We start from the raw sequence: 21,524 nt of genomic DNA, 5'->3' as shown, positions 1-21,524 counted from the left end.
ATAAGTTTGTATGACGTTTGTGAATGTTGATGCCGAGTGCATTATATTGAAAATGTATGTCTGGACGGATGAGAGATTGCCCACTCACACGGGTAATCGCCTCTACTCACTGTGTGATGAATAGAGATGAGACAGGTTTTAAGCTTGTTATCTAGGTGATAATTGAGAGCTCAAGCTTGAAGCATGGACGTCGCCTTAACGAATGTTAAGATGAGGACATATAGATTATTATGTCCGAAAGTGAAATGACCCACATATTTCACTTTACCGTCTTTGATGCCGATGTGAGTTCGATAGATGCTTATGAATAGAGTAGATTTGTGGACTCAAGTTAGACATTGAGTATGTCTAAACTATCATCCGTACGGTATTGAGAGTAAAGACATACGCTCTATGGGAAAAGGAGAGAATACCGTAATACGTATTTCATATTACGTATGCATGGGACGACCGATAAGAGTTGGCAAAAAATTTGTGATCTCAATTTTTAAGTCGTGTGAGACTCTTGAAGAAAATAGTTCTTCTCAATTAAAGTGCCCTCACGACTCTTACTTATTCTCAAAATTTCTATTCGGTGTTTGCTATCTTAGGATGTTGCCGATGATCATGATAATTCGGTCTAACGGGGCATTTCTAGAAAAGCGAGTTGGACTGAAATGGAGAGGTTTAAGGAAAGAGGAAGATCAATTTAATTTATGATGTCACATTCTATATTTGTATTCACAAGTCGACCAATTATGATTTTGAGTAAATCATAGTTGTGAATACAATATACGAGATACTAAAAGAGATCAAGAGAGATGAAAATTGTGATCGATTGATCTAGGAACCGCATACTAATTCTACTCTGGATAATGCCCAAATTTGAGCTGTTATATATTCCTAACGTATGTATAACAACGAGCTCTCGTAGTATCTTTGGTCGCACGGATTATTTGCCAATATGAACTTTGCAAGGAAGAGAGTTGTGTTTAGCCCATCGTGGGCGAGTGGGAGATGTAAGACATATTGGGTGGACCGCCCAAGATGGGCCAAACCTCGGCCCGTGAGCCACAAGGGCCCACGAGGTAGTTATTTGCCTATCTATAATAGAAGCTGCACCCCTTGGAAAACGTAGTGATTTTCATATGTGCAAACACACTCCTTCGACACAACGTATTCTCTTTTTTTTTGCTTCGGAACGCACGTGAGTACGAAAGACGATCGTAGAACTCTCAAGCGCAAAGTGGCACTTAATCGTGACAATACCGGGTATGTTCGTTGTGTGATATGCCTGTACGATCGGTGATACAAGTTGATGATCCTTGGGCACGTTTTCCGCATTGATCGAATTCGTTCCGAATATGTTTCGAACACGACGATCGGGAATTGAGTTTTCCCAACAATGTACATGGGGATGTACATGGGGGGAAATGAGAAATATCAGATTTACAAAAGGAAAGAAATTCTTAGCCCTCGGCCCCAGCCCCAACCCGTTTATCACGCCACAGCCCAGCTGTGCCACCACCGCCACCGCCGGGACCGTCACATGTGCCATCCCCACCACCGAGGCTCGGCCTCATCATTTTCTCGACCGAACCAATGTCGTCTTCATGCTGTCCGCGCCACCGCCTTCCTTCCCTCTCTCTAATCTCCGCCGACGTTACGGTAACATTGGTCGTTGCCCGTTTACATGATTGGAGCACGACATGACTTAGAATTGTACCATGTAGCAATTTTACATGGGGGAAATGGAAAAGTAAGAAGAAAAAAGAGGGAAAGAAATTCTCAGCCCTCAGCCCCAGCTTGTTTATCACCGCCACAACCCAATCGTGCCGCTATCGCCACCGTCGGGACCGTCACATTTGCCGCCAAGCCACGGCCTCATCATTTTCTCGTCCGAACCAATGTTTGCATGCTGTCCATGCCACCGCCGTCCGCCTTCAATCTCCGCCCACGTTTTGGTAATATGGGTCGCGACCCGTTTACGTGATTGGAGCACGACATGACTTAGAAATGTACCGCGTAGCAAATTTACATGGGGAAATGAAAATTTAAGAAGAAAAAAAAAAGGGAAAGAAATCCTTAGCCCTCAGCCTCAGCCCGTTTATCGCCGCCACAGCCCAATCGTGCCACTATCGCCACCGTCGGGACCGTCACATTTGTCGCCCCCACCACCAAGCCACGGCCTCGTCATTTTCTCGTCCGAACCAATGTCCGCATGCTGTCCATGCCGCCACCATCTTCAATCTCCGCCCACGTTTTGGTAATATTGGTCGCAACCCGTTTACACGATAGGAGCATGACACAACTACCAAAACCCTAACTATTGCACGACATGAGATGCTTCGCCTGTATATGACGACGAATCAACGCGTTCACTCCGCAAGTAATTCATTTTGTTTACGGAAATTATAATTATGATTTTCTATGTTAACACGAATCGACGCGAGCAAGAAACGCGATTAAAGACAAAACTGCTAGGCCTCCACCGGGCAAAGAAAACTACTGCATGTAACGACCTGAGGAAAATGCTTAACACGCCATTGTTGTTCTGTACACAACAACATGCCAGTCGTAGCCCACCGCTAATTTCGTCTCCTCCTTCGACCGACTTCGTACAATAGTTCAGTTCTCGCCATCTCATATTGACCTCTTCTTCTCCTTCCAAAATGTGATGGCAGAACCTAACTTCTTGACTAAATTATAGTTCTTTCGTGTCCTATCGTCGCATGACAATTAGCGTTCTGCGCCGACGGCTCGTGCAACCAAAAGTTCGCGTTACAGCTTCCCTAAAAGTATTGCGGACCCATTCGGATCGCGCGCGGCCTTCTAACACATACCAAAACCAAATGCAAATCAATTTTGAATTTGAAATCATCGATTGGAAGCATTAAACAATGGTCGAAGTTAACGAAACGGGTGCAGCGAAAATTCGTAGGAGTCAAATTTGAGATCTTATCTTACTAGGAAACATATATTTGTTTTATTAGATTCATTCTTTAGGTCTTACGAATGATAATCTATGCTTGAACATTGTTAATTTTTGTCATGGGTGAATACTGAAGAACAAAATCTGAGTTGGTGTTTTCCTTTTATCTATTTACTTTATTGTCAAAGGTTGACGTGCCTTTTCTATTAGGCAAAACTGTCCAAAAAAATTTTAATTTATTGTACGACGTCAATTCAATCCTAAATTTTTTAATATGATCAATTTACTTTTAAACATTTTAATGATGTACCAATGTAGTCATTCTAGCCAATTTTGATTGAAAATTGCTGACGTAGACACCGGCCATCTTACTTGGCATAGGCACTAAGCAAAAGGCTAGCAAACTCTCGTCATCTTACGTAAAATGACCGAAAAGTTTTCGTCAGTAATTTTCGATTAAAATTGGTTAGAATGACTATATCGATAAATCGTTAAAATATTTAAGATGAAATTAATTAAATTGAAAAGTTTATGATTGAATTGATCATCGTACAATAAGTTTATAACTTTTTTCGGATAATTGTTCACCTTCTAGATCAAATTTGCCATCATCGAAAGCCATCCCTATCATCTTTGCCAGCTGGTCCGACTCAAACGTGACACTGGTGAGTGGGAAACCGCCTTAAGATTCCTTTGGTTGTTTGACTTCGACACGACAGGACGTCGAAACACACATACTTTCAATTTTAGTGTCTTGAGCCCCATCGCGTTGAAAGCGACTTGACCCACTTTGCTCGTGGGTGGTGGTGGTGGGATCGCTGTCCTTCTGTCATCCTCTCATGATTTCGATGAACTCATAGTCAGCCAGAGACAGAGCAAAACGACGACAACCGAAATTAGGAAAGAAATGATTCAACTTATGGTATTCTAAATTTTAAATCAATGCAGACGCCGCTTTCGAGGAAGACCCTTGTGTTGGAGTATTGCCTAAAAAACTATGCATTTAGAATATTCCGTCGGTTGTTGACAATTCGTGTGGTCATGTTTGTCTGTGACTTTTGTTCATGGATAAAACAGTTCAATCGATCAGTGTTATACACTCTTTTTTTTAATGCCAATTTGAACATCGCCATCGACCAATTCTCGTGAAATAAACTTACAAACACAAATTCTTTCGACCATAAATCACCATTGTTTGTAGCGACTGATATTGATGCCTTATCGTCGTAATTAAATACTTTGACAGTGCAACGAATGATCCGAATAAACGAAAGACGAAAATTTTAGGGTTTGCTTCGGTTCGTGTATCATTGATAGATGTGATGACTATTCACCCACTTTGCTCGTGGGTGGTGGTGGTGGGATCGCTGTCCTTCTGTCATCCTCTCATGATTTCGATGAACTGAGTCATCCATAGTCAGCCGGAGACAGAGCTAAACAACAATCGAAATTAGGAAAGAAATTATTCAACTTATGGTATTCTAAATTTTAAATCAATGCAGACGCCGCTTTCGGGGAAGACCCTTGTGTTGGAGTATTGCCTAAAAAACTATGCATTTAGAATATTCCGCCGGTTGTTGACAATTCGTGTGGTCATGTTTGCCTGTGACTTTTGTTCATGGATAAAACAGTTCAATCAATCCGTGTTATACATTCTTTTTTTTAATGCCAATTTGAACATCGCCATCGATCAATTCTCGTGAAATAAACTTACAAACACAAATTCTTTCGACCATAAATCACCATTATTTGTAGCGACCGATATTGATGCCTTATCGTCGTAATTAAATACTTTGACAGTGCAACGAATGATCCGAATAAACGAAAGACGAAAACTTTAGGGTTTGCTTCAGTTCATGTATCATTGATAGATGTGATGACTATTCACCCACTTTGCTCGTGGGTGGTGGTGGTGGGATCGCTGTCCTTCTGTCATCCTCTCATAACTTCGATGAACTAAGTCATCCATAGTCAGCCAGAGACAAAGCAAAACGACAATCGAAATTAGGAAAGAAATGATACAACTTATTGTATTCTAAATTTTAAATCAATGCATACGTCGCTTTCGGGGAAGACCCTTGTGTTGGAGTATTGCCTAAAAAACTATGCATTTAGAATATTCCGCCAGATGTTGACAATTCGTGCGGCCAAGTTTGCTTGTGACTTTTGTTCATGAATAAAACAGTTCAATCGATCCGTGTTATACACTCTTTTTTTAACGCCAATTTGAACATCGCCATCGACCAGTTCTCGTGAAATAAACTTACAAACCGAAATTCTTTCGACCATAGATCACTATTGTTTGTAGCGATTGATATTGATGCCTTATCGTCATAATTAGATACTTTGACAATGCAATGAATGATCCGAATAAACGAAAGACAAAAATTTTAGGATTTGCTTCGGTTCATGTATCGATTGATAGATGTGATGACTATTCACCGAATCAGGACTTACATTTTTCTTGTTGTGGTTTCTACAGTAATGGGGGGTTGGTAAGATCAGGATCATTTGTGAACACCTCGTCTCTGTCATAAAACTTTACTGATGAAAGTACGTCTAAACTTGGTGCAATAATTAAGTTTTTCGCCATTGTGGTGGGCCGGAATTTCTTCCAAAGAATGATGTCTGACCGTGATACGAAAGGCCAAGCGGAGATAAGGCTGTGGCCTCAGTGGGAACTCGATCAGCACACACTTACATTCCGTGGTTGACTGGTCGACTTGGGTGGACATCAATGCTCTCTCTCTCTCTCTCTCTCTCTCTCTCTCTCTCTCTCTCTCTCTGTATAAAGATTGCCTGTACTTGCTCTCTCTTTGTTTCAATTGACATCCTCCTCGGTTTCTCCGTATAGTTTTCATCAAGAAGTTGACTTGGAAGATGGGCATGGCGTTCAAGATCTTCATGAGGCTGGCGGTGTGTTATCTCGGCTTTTCTTGGTTCCTCTTGACTGCTGCCGTTCCTGCAACCCGTAAGTGAGCCGGTCCTTCGTGTTTGATGCATCCTATCTGATTGGTTTTTTTCTCTTTTCTGTATTACAGATATAAATTTTCACTTTTCTGTTTGATAGGAAGCTTGAGGTCGAGCAACGAAATCATATCACTCCAGGAACTGCAATCACTTTCTCTGGTGAGTCGCCATCTCTCTCTCTCTCTCTCGCGCCCGCTCTTATACTTCGCAAATGACTTCCGATGGAGCTTTGGCGGGCATCCGATCGTCATTTCTGGAGATTAATCTTCTGCCGGACTGTGTATCCGTTCACTGACCGTGTCCTAATCTATTCCTAAGAAGAGCGACCGAGGGTTGATTGCAATCTTATCATGTTTTAGGGGAGGTAGGGTATTGCAGTAGTCCTACACAGTGCTCTCACAGAAAGTGATTATGCGTCCGTTCAGTCTTGCCTTTTCGTTACAAAAACCTAAAAAAAGTTTCTGATGGAGATACGTTGCTGTTGATGATGATGATGATGATGGTGATGATGCACAGGATGGTGTGGAGTTGATGGTAGGAGGAGGAGGGACTTACAAAGTGGAGGGAAGGATGGACATGGAAATCGAAGACTATGCAGAACCAGGCGCCAATCCTCGTCACGAGCCACCCCCATCCTCTTCCGCAAACCCTTGACACCATAATGGAATTTGCCGTTCATTTGTTCACTGTAAAGAGATCGCTGGATGAGTTTATAAGGAAAGGTTGGAGGTTCTTTTTCTTTGGGTTGTGCCTGTACGATGCGCGATATTCATGTGAGAGAAGATGATGTTAGTCGGAAAACAAGAGGCATGTTAAATTAATCACATTGTGGAGTGGTTTCGATTCGTATAATCATATGAATTACCGAGAATTAATCAGATGCGACGTCATGTGGTGATTTCCTTTGGCGGCATCGGAAAAGGTAAGACGTTGATGTTGATGTTGATATTTTGAATGATGAAAAGGGATTTAATATGGTGATCGGGAATAAGAGAATGGGGTCACGAAATGGGGATTGATATTCTGAATTCCATGAATACAAAGCTGCTTATATTCGTTAAGTTGGAATTTTCCATTTTCAGCTTACAGTTTAAAACGAAACTAGTTACTTGAGCTTCGTATGTTTTGCGAAAAATAAATTATTTAAAAAATATTTTCCTAAAAATGATAGTTTATATTTCTTACAAAATGAATGGCAAATAATTTCATCGACAAGTTTAGACATAAATTGCTATCGAAAATAAAAGCATTTTTATCGATTAATTATTTTAAGCGATATAAGTTATCTTTTTTTTGAAAATATCTTTTACAAATAATTTATTTTTCACGAAACAAACGCATATATAAACTCCAAAGTGTCAACTTGAATAAACACTAATATAATCAATAGTCAACGCAAAAATACAGGCTTAGTGGGCTCATTGGAAGGTAAATAATTGATGTGCGTTTTAAATTCTTTTTTTTTTTTGCCATCGTGCAAATTAGGATTTGAAATTCATAATCAAAAAATAAAAAAAAAGTGGGAGTTAAGAAAAGGTGATAGAATGTGACATTTTTTTAGTGCATGAAACCAACTCAAAACAAGCCCATGAACTGTATATTAATAATAACCGACCAAAAAAAAAACTGTATATTAATAAAGCCCAAGAAGGCTAAAGAGCCAGTCCTCGGCTTTAACAAAGATACAAAGAAAATGATGAGAAGTACTTTAAGTTGAACTATAACCAAAACATCTACATTATTTTGTATGAAAAATTGTGCCGAAGAACAAAAAATTATATATATATATATATATATATATATATATATATATATATATATATGAAAAGCACAATAAGTAACAGAGGAATCCCATCATCTCATGAATAATTAAAATGAATCATTTACATTACAATTGTATCTCAGAACCATGCCTAACAAAAATATGGATACGCTACTCTTGATAGATAATAATTTATATATCGAAACAAACAACCATCCTTAGTAAATTAAGGGACATTCTGGCAGATAATTAAAAAATTTAGTGAACGTTATTAGATAAAGATAGCAAGAACAAATTAATAATCATCGACGAATATTTTTTTTTTAAAATTTGAGCCTCTCCACAAAGCCGCACTAGACCTGCATCGGCTTAGGCTACGTTTAGTTGAGCTTTTTGGGGAAAACATTTGGCCGAAATGACCGCATCGGCATATTGTAAAAAAGTTTAGGACTATATTAATTAAATTAAAAAGTTTAGGATTGAATTGGCGGTCGTATAATAGGTTTAGGACTTTTTATGACAATGATCCCCTATTTTATCACTTCCTTCACCTTCTAGATCGATTTTGCCATTATTAAAAGCCTTCCCTAGCCTTTTTGCCACCAATTCCAACTGAAACATAGATTTGTCAAAATGAGTCATAAACCCATTTATTAACTCATATTTGATAGACTGTGTTGTTATATAGGTTAATTATATTCAATAAATGGGTCAAGTATATGTGTTAAATGAGTTCACAACTTACTTAAATCTAAATCACCTCTATGACTCTCTTTTTACTTTCTCGCTCTCACTCTATTTTGCGCTCGCTCATTCTGTGTTTTTGCCTAAGTTTGCATATAAATTTTCCTAAATTGGGTTATATATAGAAGTATTTTAGCGATATGAGTCGAATCGAGTATAAGTTACTAGATTTGTATTATATGAAAATGAGCTAAACATGTTAAATGGGTCAATTCAGATTTGACCTTTTTCGATTCGATCCACCCGTTTGATAGATCTACTCAAACATGATACCTATAAAGTGGGAAATTGTCTTAAGATTCTTTCCTTGTTTGACTTCGACATAACAGGACGTCAAAACACATATTTTCAATGTTAGTATCTTTAGCCCATCACGTTGAAAGTGACTTGACCACTTTGTTCGTGGGCGGTGGCGGGTTCGGTTCTCTCTCCTACTATCATCTTCTTGTAATATCGATTGACTAAGTTATCCACAGTCGGGGCAATGACAGAGTAAAGCGATAATCGAAATTAGGAAAGAAATGATCCAACTTAGTATTCTAGCTTGAATCAATCTAGATGTCGCTTTTGGGGAAGACCATTATGTTGGAGTATTGCCTAAAAACTATGCATTTAGAACAGTCCACCGGATGTTTACAATACGTGCGGCAATGTTTGTTTGTGACTTATTTTAGAATAAAACAGTTTAATAGATCCGTATCATACACTTTTTTAATGCCTATTTTGATCATCGCAATCTACTCGGCCTTGCGAAATAAACTTACAAATTGAAACTCTTTCGACCATAGATCACCACCGTTTATAGCGACTGATATTGATTCCTTATCGTCACAATTAGATAGTTTGATTTGGATTGCGAATGATCCTAAATTGACAAATTAAAATATCCAACAAATTTTAGGATTTACGTGCCTCCGTTTATGTATTGATTGATAGATATTATGACTATTCACGGAATATCAATCTGCCATTACTTTTTCAGGATTTACTTCTTGTTAGGGTTTCTACTGTGATGGCAGGTTGATAAGATAGGATCATACGTGCTGTACTGCTGTGTCACCGAACTTCACTAATGAATGTAAGTCTGAACTTGTGCAATAATTAAATTTTTGCCATTATTGTAGGCCGGAATTTCCTCCAAAGAATGATGTTCGACTGTGATATGAAAAGACAAGCGGAAATAAGGCTGTGGTTTCAGTGGGAACTCTATCACCGCACACTTAAACTCTGTCTATTTTATGAAAAATTAAAAATTAAAAAATACTTTCTTAAAAATAATAATTTATATTATTTAAAATAATTAATCAATAAAAAAATATTTTCATTATTGAGGCATTTCATGGATGATTAAAAAAATTTATTCATTCATTTTTTTAAGTGATATAAGCGATCATATTTAAGAAAATATTTTACGAAAAATAAATTATTTGAAAAATATTTTTTTTTAAAATGATCTATTTTATCGTTTATAAAAATAAATGAATAAAAAATATTTTCATTGTTCATAAAATATTTAGACACCAATCGTAAAAAAAATTATTTAATTAATTATTTTAAGTTATATAAATGATATTTTTATGAATATATCTTTCAAATCATTCCATTTTCTCGTGAAACAGTGGGATTCCGTAGTTGACTTGTGGACATCAATTCTCTTTCTGCTGGGTCACTCATTCATATCTCTCTCTCTCTCTCTAAAGATCGCCTGTACTTGCTGTCTCTTTACTTCCTTTGACACCCTCCTCGGTTTCTCCATATAGTTTTCATCAAGTAGTTGACTTGGAAGATGGGCATGGCGTTCAAGATCTTCATGAGGCTGGCGGTGTGTTATCTTGGCTTTTCTTGGTTCCTCTTGACTGCTGCCGTTCCTGCAACCCGTAAGTGAGCCGGTCCTTCGTGTTTGATGCATCCTATCTGATTGGTTTCTTTCTCATTTCTGTATTACGGATATCGATTTTCGTTTTTCTGTTTGATAGGAAGCTTGAGGTCGAGCAACGAAATCATATCACTCCCGGAACTGCAATCACTTTCTCTGGTGAGTCGCCATCTCTCGCTCTCTCGCACGCATGCAGGCACGCAATAATTTCGAAAATGACTTCCGATCGAGCTTTGGCGGGCATCCGATCATCATTTCTGGAGATTGATCCTCTGTCCGGACTAGTATCCGTTGACGGGCCATGTCCTGATCTGTTCGTATAAATCCTCGACGACATACTCTCTCCAAAGAAGAGAGACTGAGGATAGATTGCAGTTCTATCTTGTTAAGGGGAGGTTAGGGTTTTGTAGTAGTCCTACAAATTGCTGTCACGGAAGTGATTTTGGGTTCGTTCAGTCTTGCTATCTCGTTACAAAAACCCTTAAAAAGTTCCTGATGAAGATACGTTGCTGTTGATGATGATGCATAGGATGGTTTGGAGCTGATGGAAGGAGGGGTGGCCCACGAAGTGGAGGGAAGGGTGGACATGGAGATCGACGACTATCGAGTCCCAGGCGCTAATCCTCGTCACAGCCCAACCCCACCTGCAACTCATTGACACCATAAGGGAATTTGTCGTTCATTTACTTGCTCCTGGGAAACAATAAATAATGTCCTTTTGTTATTGTCAAGAGATCGGTGGATGAATTGATAGGATAAGTTGGATTTGGAGGTTCAAATTAACAAGAAGGAGCAAGGATTTCTCTCGACCTCGCTTCTATAATTGTCCCTCGTCGTTGCAAAACACGCTGACATCGAGGTTAGTCGGATCCAATCGAGATCACATATATGAACAAGAGGTGCATTAAATTAATCATATTGTAGAGTCAGTTTCGAGCCCTATAATCAAATGAAATATCGGGATTTGATTAGATTCGACATCCGCTATCAAAAAAGGTAAGAGATCGATCCTGATGTTTTGAACGACGAAAAGTGATTTAGTATAGGGATCGGGATTAAGAGAACGGGGTCATGAAATGGGGATTGATATTCCAAATTCCATGAATATAAAGCAGTTGTATTCCTTAAGTTAGAATTTTCCATTTTCAGTTTACACCTTAAACATTGATTTAGAAAAAAATAATAATATAATGAAACTAATAATGATCGCCTAAAAATGAATAATTTGGAAAATAGTTTCCAAAAAATGATTGTCTATATCACTTACAAAAATGAATGACAGGCAAATATTTTGGACATATTACATCAATACCAATTCGGTCATAAATTAGTCTTAAACATTTTCACATCACATTGGTACCAATTTAGTCCACACGGCCAATTTGGGTTAGAAATCATTTATGTGGATATCGGCCGTCCTATGTAGCACGGCTGCCGCTAACGTGAACATTTTTAATACTTTTTTGAATTTTTTTATAATTTTTTGTTTTCTCTTTTCATTTCTTTTATCTTTCCCTAATTTTGACTAGTGAGGCAAAAGTCGCAACCCTGCTGTCGGCCGCATGCAAGGCCATCAACTAGGGCCTTTGCGGGGCTTGCTGCACATCGGTCAAACTGAAGAAAACAAAAAAGAAAGAAAAAATAAATAAAAAAAAACCAAAAATCATAAAAAAAAAAAATTCAAAATATGATTAAAAATGTCCACGTCAGCACCGACTGTGCCACGTATGACGGCCAATGTTCACGTCAGCTATTTTCAGCCTAAATTGACCGGATGCACTGAATTGGTACCAATATAAAGATTTAGGGATATATTAGGCTAATTGAAAGGTTTATAACCGAATTGATACCAATGCAATAGGCTTAACACTTTTTTGGTATTATTCCCCAAAATATTTTCATCCTCAATGAAAATATTTAGAACTATTAATAATGAAAATATTTTCATCAATTAATTATTTTAAACGATATAAGCGATCATTTTAAATATATATATATTTCAAATCATTTATTTTCCACGAAATAAATGAATCCATAAACTTTAAAAAGTCAACCCAAATTAATTTAACAGTAAATAATTGATGTGCATATTAATTTATTTTTTTTCTGCCGACGTGCAAATTAAGATTTGAAATTCATAATTAAAAAATTTTTCAAAAAATGGAGGGGAAAGGAAAGGTGACAGAATGTGACAATCTTCCACTTCACCAGCCCATGAACTGTAAATTAATAAAGCCCAAGAAGGCTAAAGAGCCCATCCTCAGCCTCAACCAAGATACAAACAAAATTTTATTCAGCTATTTCTTGGTAAATTCAAGTCAATCTTTTTTTACTACAATCATTAATTAATTGCATTACGGAGAATGATCCCTTGGAAAGCACATATACTGAAGCCAAAAAAAAATTTTGTGGTGTAAAACTAAGCCAGAAGAAATATATAAATAGAAAGATGAAAACATCGATCAAGATATAATAAAATGACGAGAAGTACTTTAAGTTGAACTATAACGGATACATCTACATTCTTTTGTATGAAAAATTGAGCCAAAGAACGAAAAATTAAAATACATGTATTAGATGTACAATAGGTAACAGAGAAATTACATCGTCTCTCATGAATACTTAAACGAATCATTTAAATCACAATTTTATCTCAAAACCGTGCCTAACAAAAATATGGATGCGCTACTCATGATAGATAATAATTTATATTTCGGAACAAACAGCTGCCATTAGTAAATTAAGGGACATTGTGGCAAAATAGTTAAAATAAATTAATCAGCATTATTAGATAAAGATATCAAGAACAAATTATAAATAATCAATTAATATTTTTTTTTAGCCTCTCCACAAAGGGGCACCTAGGCTTGGCTTAGGTTGTGTTTGATTGGGCTTTAAGGGAAAATCTTAAGAGAAATACAAACAATTTTAGGGTAAAGTAACTTTGCCTTAAATGGTGTTTAAAAAAATCACATTTGTAAATGAATCTTGATTTTTTTTTTTAAGATTGAACTCAAACACTTTGTCGGCTCCGGTGGAGAGTTCAGGTTACCGATAAGCCAGATTTGGCTATGAGGGGTCGTTGGCGCCAAATATGGCTCGCCCGGGGTTAGATTTGGCGTCGTTGAGACGTCCCACGATTGAAAAAGGTCAAGGTAGCAAGGGCAAAATAATGTGTTAGCATTCGGGAAATGTTAAAGTGCAAAACTCCTATTGACCTGCCTTGGACTAGATAACTTTAGAGGGTTTTGGAAATGCAATTGCATTTTTCTAAAGCTCTCTAAAAAAAATTGCCAAACGATATTTGCATTTTCTCAAAAGCCCAAAGGCCTTTGCTAAAGTGGTTGTCAAATGTAGTCTTAGTGATTCTACAAAAAAATAATATCTTTTAAATCATGGACGGATTTAAATAAGGGACTTCCAGGTCCATCGCCCGTCCTAAACCCTCTCAACCCATCAATGGACCAATTCTACTTTTGAGCTCTTGCTTTTATTGCTTGTACAAAAGGGTTCCAATTTCATTGCTTCTCAATGTTGGCATAAGAAAGATCACATGTAAAAAAACAAAATCAGCCCAAAAGCTTTTCTTTTCCCATTTTTTAACCATTTTTCTTTCAGAGGAATTCAATTGGAACCCAGAATACGTGAATTGAATTTAAAAGGGATATGTAGAATAAAAGTCCTAAATTGTCACGAAAGTACAATTGAGTTCTAAACCTTGCAAAAAATGCACTCAAGTCACAAAATTTATTAAATTGCTGCAATCAAGTTCTTTTGTTAATTCCGTCTAACTTCATTAATGGAAAATGCTAACGTGACTTTTTTTAATATTTTTTCTCTCTTACGTAGCGATGACATAGTCAAAACGACATTGTTTTGATCCAAATCTATTTTTTTATACATATTTTATTTAAATTAAAGTAAGCGGAAGGCTGCAAAGCCCTCATCGCCACCACCCCACCATCGCCGAGAAGGGCAGGAGATGGTGGGGGAGTGGTCAACGAGGGTTGCGGGCTCTCGCCTAGTTATGGTCGGGGGTTGGCTACCACCCTCGCTAGCGGTGACTATGGGCCAGAACTTGGCAAGGTTGCGGTCGACGAGTCCGGTGACCCTTGTCGACCACTATGATGGCTCAGTCTTCGTTGCTTGAACTCCAACTCTCCCTTCTTTGATGTTTTTTAAATTTAGATGAATTTTTATTTAATTTAAATAAAATTTATATAAAAAAGCAAATTTGGACCTAAACAATGTTGTTTTGGCTTTATGTTTCATGTTTAGCCATGTCATCGCCACAGAGGAGAGAGAAAATATTAAAAAAAAAAGCCACGTTAACATTTTCCGTCAGTCAAGTTGGACATAGTTAACGAAAGGACTTAATTACACCAATTTGACAAGTTTTAGAACTTGATTGCGCTTTTTGCAAGTTGTATGACTTAATTGCACTTTCATAATAAGTTTTAGGATTTTCAGTGCACATATCCCAATTTAAAAAATCGCATCTAATCACTAATATGAAGTTCCATTGGATTAGTTTCATAGACATTCCCATATAGCGCCAAAATAAATGAAAGAAAATCATCTGAATCGGTTATTTCTCGTGCCTAATGGTCTCAATAACCTTCTTCGATATAAAAGGAAGCTTCTCATATGGGGCTGTCAAAATGGGTCAGAAACCTATATTCTAACCCACATTTATTTAAATGGGTCACCTAAACTTTAAAGTATGGGTCATAATGGGTTTTAAAGTTAAAAGCTAAAGACAAATGGGTTTTAGTGGGTTGTTTATAAACCCACTTTCAATCCATTTAATAAATAGATCAGGCTTAGCCACTTTGCTCCTTATTTGCCGGTCTCTTCTCTCTCCTGCTCCGATTGGGTGACTTGCAACCTTCTCCGTTCATTCGATCTACTTCTGACATCGTTAGGTAGTCTTCAACCTCTGGCTCACAATTTCACACTACTATGACAAATTGCACTTCTAAGGAAACCCAAACTTTCACCACCACCTTCACGCGCTTGTCCGTAACCCAATTCCCGAACTCCCTCACTAACTTGAAGATTCAGTACATGGAGCAACTCGTTCTTCAAAAGTAACAATTTAACGAGAAAAGTTGCTAAAAATAAATTCCGGGTCGAGTTACTAAATTTGCATTTGATGTAAATTGGTCAAAACAAATTAAATGAATTAATTTGGGCCGCACCATTTTTGACCCATCTCGATCCATACCGATTGATGGGTCTACTCATAGGATATTAATTGAAAAGTTTTACGAGTCAATTGTCCAATCGAAAAGATTTATGATTGAATCGGTCTTCGTACATAGATTTTAGGACTTCTAGTACATTTATATACTACTAAACACGCAATCCCACATCGCCAAACGCTCCTATCAAATTTTGCATGTTTTCAGGAGTGGCAAAATGGAGAATTGGATGGCGTTGGGTAGAGGCAGACCAACTTTCTCCCGTCCGAAAGTTTAAGAGAAAAGTTGTGCTCTTCTGAATGTTGTTCTTTTATTTTTTTTATTGGCTAAAAGGCTTCCTTTAGATATTGATAATTCGCTTTTTTATCCTAAATCCAACTTTAATGAGTGGAAAGCTGGAAAGAACACGCCATTCAAACTTCAAAGTTCCATTGAAAAGCGAAAAAGGAAAAAAAGAAAAGAAAAAGAGAATAAAGATAAAAGTTCTTAGTCCACGGCTCTAAACATCATCACATACGCTGCATCCACATATGATGTGAATTTTATTAAAAGATGCCCTCTTTCGGGATATTTGTTAAAACTTATAATATTTTTTTTATTATTTCTAATGCATTATATTTTCGTGTTATGTGTAATCCATGCATTGATGAGATCATAGATTTTATGATAAAATGCCTTTTCTTGGTTGATTCATGGCATAACGTACCACTTCCGATTGCTTGATCTCGATAAGGGATTGCCGACTTCTCTACGAGAAAATTACATTCATAGATTACGGTTCTTAAAATTTGACCACCTTTTGTGGTTTGGCGCCTAAACTAAAAAAAAAAAATCGAGGTACTAGTCTCTCGGTTATGGGTTTTTGCCTACGACGAAGCCAAATCACGGCACAATTACCTCGATTGATACATAGAGAAGATCAAACTAATCATAAAATAACCTAAAATTATAAAGTTGCCCGTCAAGTGGAGCTACCTAGTGCTTGAGTAACCTTTCTTTTCTTGATCCGACGACACTGAAATGAAGATTTAGAGGGTAAAATCTTTTAAGTCCTTTAATTGCAAAAATTATCAAATTACAGGGACTGAATCTGCTATTTCTCTTTAATCTTTTTGCTTTTCAAAATCACAAAAATGCCTCAAAAATAATCATCCCCTGTGGCCAAAATCATCACCTTTCTTTTGGAGGAAGAGGAGGTGTTATTGTCAAGAGAGCTCCCTCCCTCGCTGTCCATCCATTTGGCACCTGATTCCCTTAAAAAGTACTCCTAATTATTATAAAATGTCTTCTAAGATTAGTTTATACTTAACCTTTGAGGACTATCCATTCTGGTGTGCTGGTAATCTGATGAAATTGGAACCGACCAACCCACCAACAGCATTTTGCTTTTGCTCCCCTACTTTACTTTCAATAACTTAATACAGACTCGACCTTGTATATACACTTTCGCGTACCTCTAAAACATTTGTTAAGTATTTTAAATAGAGGGCAATAATTTACATATCATAAGAAAATTATGATGTAATTGCGAGCTTATTTTTTTTACCTTTCAATATTGTAATATCCTATTGAAAATGTCGATTTGATACTTAAGGCAATCGGTTAAAATTTCTTTGATCACGTATAATTTAACAAATCGATCAATTAATGTTTGAATCGCGCTCTTTTTTAATATTCGATCAAACTTTTCCACACCATCCATCTACAATAAGTATGTTAATCTTTTTAGGAAGTTTTAGTATGTTTACATTTTACATTTTCTCAAAATACATCTACGTTGCATGTCTCGCTCACTTGGAACTCGCCGATTCGATTAAAGACTTTATTTGTAATATATAAGGTGATTACAACGAGCATACCTTGAAAACAATGACTGGCATATCTGTTTAATGTTAGTCAACTTAGTTCCAAGATGATGACAACAAGTAACAAAGCCCTGTTTAAATTTGGCCGTATTCGAATAATGGTTAGAAGATACACGAGCAACCCATTCAATGCATAAGAGCCGTTAAATTACATGTTGCCTTAACTAGGCGTACTTATTAAGGTGACATGATCTATCTTGGTCAAAGTTTTCTCGAATCCTTTAAGGCTTTTATGTACCGTGCTGGTTTCGGATTGCGTGATACTTATTTATCGATGCAAACTTTCAATGTGTTTTAGCAGACGTGTATGAAGTCTCATAATATGGATCTCGACACTCAATTCTTAGGTAATGGAATTCGAGATGCTCACGAGACGACGGCTACATGCACTGATCTCACATGAATAGCCGATGTATTTGAAGCCTCACAATATGGGTCTTGATGCTCGGTTTTTCGATAATGAATCTTGACATGCTCATGACTCGACGGTCCGTCTGTATCGATCTCGCATGAACCGGGCTGGCCAAGATTGATTTTGGAGGACATAGAAGAGGGATCAAACTGGCGAAGACATCGAAGGCGGCGTAAAAAGCGAAAGACCCCCAGCGTCGCTTTTTGTCCCCCACTTTTTCCTTTATCTTTTGTCAGAACCCTTTTTCTTGGCTTTTGTCTTCTCTCTTTCTCACGTCACCATCGCTCAACGTTAGCCACTACTCCTCCATGGAGATCAAACGAACGAACCCCCCCTTCTCCCCTCTTGAGAGCTGACTCGGATGCCCCCTGGCATCAAATCAAGAACACCCCCCTTCGATCCTCGAGAGACACTGTGCGTAAATCAATGCAAAAGGTGGGGAAAGCAAAAGAAGCAAACGGGCCCGGGTTAAAGACGCAAGAAAAAGAAAGGGTGGGGTGAAAAAGAGCTTTTTCTTGAAAACCAAAAAGGGAGCAAAAGGGACCAACTTTGTCTTTGTTCCCTCACGTTTTCTGTGCTCGTCTCTCTGGGATTTTCCTCTTTGCGGGGGCGGAGGGCTTTTAAAGTTTCTGGGTCGCCTCAAAAGCGCATCTTTGCTTCCCTCTTTAACGAAAGCGTTCGGACGGGGGTTTCTTGACGGGCTATGGTTTTGGCATTGAGGGTGCGCGAGAGAGATTCTGCGGAGAAGATGCGCGGCGGAGGCTTTGAGTCCGAGAATAAAGATCCGGGCATCAAGCTCTTCGGGAGGAATATTCCGGCGCCGGAGTGTCAGATTCAGGCGGGTTCTGCTGGCGGCTCTCGGGCTCTCTCGGGCTCTGAAGTGACGACGGTACAATTCTTGCTTTTGCCCAGCTCTAGTGAAGCTAAGCTCGTGTCAGTGCTTGTGGTTTGTTTCGTGTTCTTGGGTGTTATTGGTTCGATGTGTTGGCTCTGGTTTATGAGTGTTTGCAGCTTTAGCTGAACCTCTTTGGTGGTCCGAGAATACGTGCTGTTGTGCTGTTTCTTGCTTTTAAAGGAAATGGAGATGTAAAAGGAAAAATTGAATCGCTTGCTGAAAAGTTCAACGTTGTTGGGTTCGCCATCTTTTGGTCTCTTTCTAGTGAATTAGCCTTTTCGTTGTGTCATTATGCTGGATTAGAAGATTTTTCTGGTTGTATATTGCTGTCGAATGACAATTAATCAGTGTTCTGCTGCATCTATTTCGTGAGCCTTATACTTGCACAGCACCAAAATGCAATAAAAATCGGCTCGGTCTCTGTTCTTTTGTTTTCTGCACAATAGAATGACTGATGATTTTTTTTTTTAATATGTGGTGCCATTTGCCAACTGTTCTCACCCATTAAAACCAATTCTGTCAAGTTCCAAAAGTATTCAGACTTGGTTAAACAGCATGGTTGCCTAGAGTGTCGACGGTCTTTTAAGTGAACATTTTAGTAAATATATGTAGATGATTAGTCCTAGTTCCACCAAAAAACCGTTGATTTACTGGACATCCAAAACATGGGGTTTTGAGTGACCTGTGAACTTAATTGGAAATCGTTCTGCTTAGTCTATGAATTCTTGTGCTATCAACAAACTTGTTTTCCTGTCATTCATTTCTGCCATAGTGGAATTTCCTGCTTTAATTGAGTTCAAGACTTGATTATAATTTGTTCTGAGATACTAGAAAAAATTACTGTGCAATTATTGACAAACAAAGAATTGGATGCAATTATTATCATACAATTGTTGGAAGTTATTGACATTTGCCGCTTTTGCTTTATCTTCTTACAAATACTTTCTCGCGTTTCTGGTTATTTCTCTTTGACATACTTAGTTTAGACGAGGTCAATGCTTTATGTTGTTCTAATTTGGTAATTTTCAGCATGCCTGTAGTGATATTGCAAAATCAGAAACTGTCAAACATGGACATCCTCATAATTCAGCTGTTGGTGGAGAGAAGGCCACCATAATGCAGAATCTTCAAAATGGCCGTGCAGAGACTAAGTATGCTGACCAAGAAAAGGTTTTCAAGAAGCCTGACAAGATCCTTCCGTGTCCTAGATGCAACAGTCTTGAGACAAAGTTCTGTTATTTCAACAACTACAACGTCAATCAACCTCGACACTTCTGCAGGAACTGCCAGAGATATTGGACAGCTGGGGGAACGATGCGAAACGTTCCAGTCGGTGCTGGACGGCGGAAGAACAAGCACCTGGCCTCTCAATATTGTCAAGCGACTCTATCTTCCAGTAGCACACTAAACACTAGACTAGACATTCCTGAGACGGCGGTGAACCATCAGTTTATGGCACCGAAAGAAATTACGTCAACAACACTCGGGCCTTCAGTGGGAAACGGGAGAGTATTGAAGTTTGGTCCTGAGGCATCTTTATCCAAATCTGTTGAGACTGTTCTTAGTCTCAAAGACCCAAAGATATCCATTGAGACAGGTTCTATCAATTGTGTCCAAACTAGAGAAGAAGCTTCCTCATCTGGTTCTTCCATGACAGCTTACAGTATTCATGATTCGACCAAGAGTGCTGCTGAAAATGAAGAACTAGGGATATCGGGATCTCGTCGCGAGCAGAATTCCCTCGATCCTATGCACTTTTACCCTGTTCCTGCATGTTTTATCCCCTTGAACGCAGGTTGGCAACATCTAGCTTCTTTTAGGACAACTCAGTACTCTCCTGAGCAAGTTGCAGGTGTTGCTAGCCCTAATTCCGTTCATTTGAGCCCCACACCCATGTTAGCGGTTCCTGGTGTTTGCCCTCCTAGCATTCCCTTACAAATTGTACCCATGGCATCGTATTTTGGTTGCATGCCTATACGCACCTCCGGGCTGAGCGCCACACCATCAAGTGGAATGAACAGTGGCCCATCATCATCATCTCCATCTTCCCCAATGGGCAACACATATTGCTCTGCAAGTGGCTCACCGACCCTTGGCAAGCACTCAAGAGACTCAAATGTTGCAGATTTTGAAAGATCAGATAAGTGCGTCTTGGTTCCGAAGACACTGAGGATCGATAACCCAATCGAAGCTTCAAAGATTCCTATATGGGCGACGCTGGGTATTAAGCCAGGTAAGTCTAAAGTGGAAAATGACCTCAATGATTCGGATGCCACACACATAATTGAGGTGAACCCGGCTGCATTTTCTCGGTCTCAAACATTTCAAGAGAGCACATAAGAGATTGTAATGAACTTGTTGGCTGTGACCTTGTGACACTGATGTCGTGATTCAGTCATCTTGTAAAAGCTGCTGGGTATGCTCGCTGCTTCCCATTTTGCAAACTTGATCTGTAAATATTCATGTGAGCTGGATTGAATGAAAGGTTTCAATAACATCCAAAGCATCTGTTGTTATTGTCAATCAGGGAAAAATGCAGTTTGTGTACTTGTGTAGCATGTGCTCCGTCTTGAAGCTTGAAAGCAGTGGGAATTGTTTCCTCTCCTAAAGATACGACTGTCTTTCTGGATCAGCAATGTTGCAGCTCTACATAAAGCTAGTTAATCATTACTCAAGAAGTATGATAGAGGCAGTGGCTGCTGGTTTATTCATTTGAATACTGATCGGCTTAGCTTGCTTAATCCCGATCTCAATGCTATCAGATTCTCTTTCTTGAACTCTTTCTGCAGATCAACTACTTGACATTAGCTTATCGTGACTGGCCTCAACCAGATTGGCATGGAATGACTACGCCTCATGGGCGGCCGTCATTATTGGCCAGGGTT

At 38.4% G+C, this 21,524-nt stretch overlaps 2 protein-coding genes across 3 annotated transcripts; both read left to right on the top strand.

Annotated features, from left to right (window-relative positions):
- The first annotated feature begins 5,681 nt into the window (after positions 1-5,681).
- Positions 5,682-6,759, top strand: LOC130139033 (uncharacterized). Its single transcript, XM_056315070.1, has 3 exons — positions 5,682-5,882; positions 5,982-6,040; positions 6,398-6,759. Exons 1-3 carry the CDS (start codon positions 5,792-5,794, stop codon positions 6,533-6,535), a joined length of 288 nt encoding a protein of 95 aa, XP_056171045.1. The 5' UTR covers positions 5,682-5,791; the 3' UTR covers positions 6,536-6,759.
- Positions 6,760-18,071: 11,312 nt separating this feature from the next.
- Positions 18,072-21,162, top strand: LOC115683392 (cyclic dof factor 3-like). 2 transcript variants are annotated; one of them, XM_030607931.2, is made up of 2 exons: positions 18,072-18,633; positions 19,669-21,162. In XM_030607931.2, the coding sequence occupies exons 1-2, from the start codon at positions 18,448-18,450 to the stop codon at positions 20,977-20,979; spliced, it is 1,497 nt and encodes a 498-aa protein (XP_030463791.1). In that variant the 5' UTR covers positions 18,072-18,447; the 3' UTR covers positions 20,980-21,162. The 2 variants fall into 2 exon arrangements, with proteins under 2 accessions (XP_030463791.1, XP_056171543.1); XM_056315568.1 differs by having other exon boundaries at positions 18,499-18,633; positions 19,680-21,162.
- The last annotated feature ends 362 nt before the right edge of the window (positions 21,163-21,524 follow it).

The sequence above is a fragment of the Syzygium oleosum genome, unplaced genomic scaffold, assembly GCF_021117445.2.
Source record: "Syzygium oleosum isolate NSW1041296 unplaced genomic scaffold, Sole_v2.1 Sole_v2.10, whole genome shotgun sequence".
NCBI classification, from domain to species: Eukaryota; Viridiplantae; Streptophyta; class Magnoliopsida; order Myrtales; family Myrtaceae; genus Syzygium; species Syzygium oleosum.
The sequence above is the reverse complement of the archived record's forward strand: the minus strand, read 5'-3'. Positions and strand labels throughout refer to the sequence as shown.

Bases quoted from the DNA above. Each gene is read 5' to 3' on its own strand.
- LOC130139033 (XM_056315070.1), top strand. From the start codon at position 5,792: ATGGGCATGGCGTTCAAGATCTTCATGAGGCTGGCGGTGTGTTATCTC. The intron at 5,883-5,981 runs GTAAGTGAGCCG...TCTGTTTGATAG, and splicing joins TGCTGCCGTTCCTGCAACCC to GAAGCTTGAGGTCGAGCAAC. The intron at 6,041-6,397 runs GTGAGTCGCCAT...GATGATGCACAG, and splicing joins AACTGCAATCACTTTCTCTG to GATGGTGTGGAGTTGATGGT.
- LOC115683392 (XM_030607931.2), top strand. From the start codon at position 18,448: ATGGTTTTGGCATTGAGGGTGCGCGAGAGAGATTCTGCGGAGAAGATG. The intron at 18,634-19,668 runs GTACAATTCTTG...GGTAATTTTCAG, and splicing joins CGGGCTCTGAAGTGACGACG to CATGCCTGTAGTGATATTGC.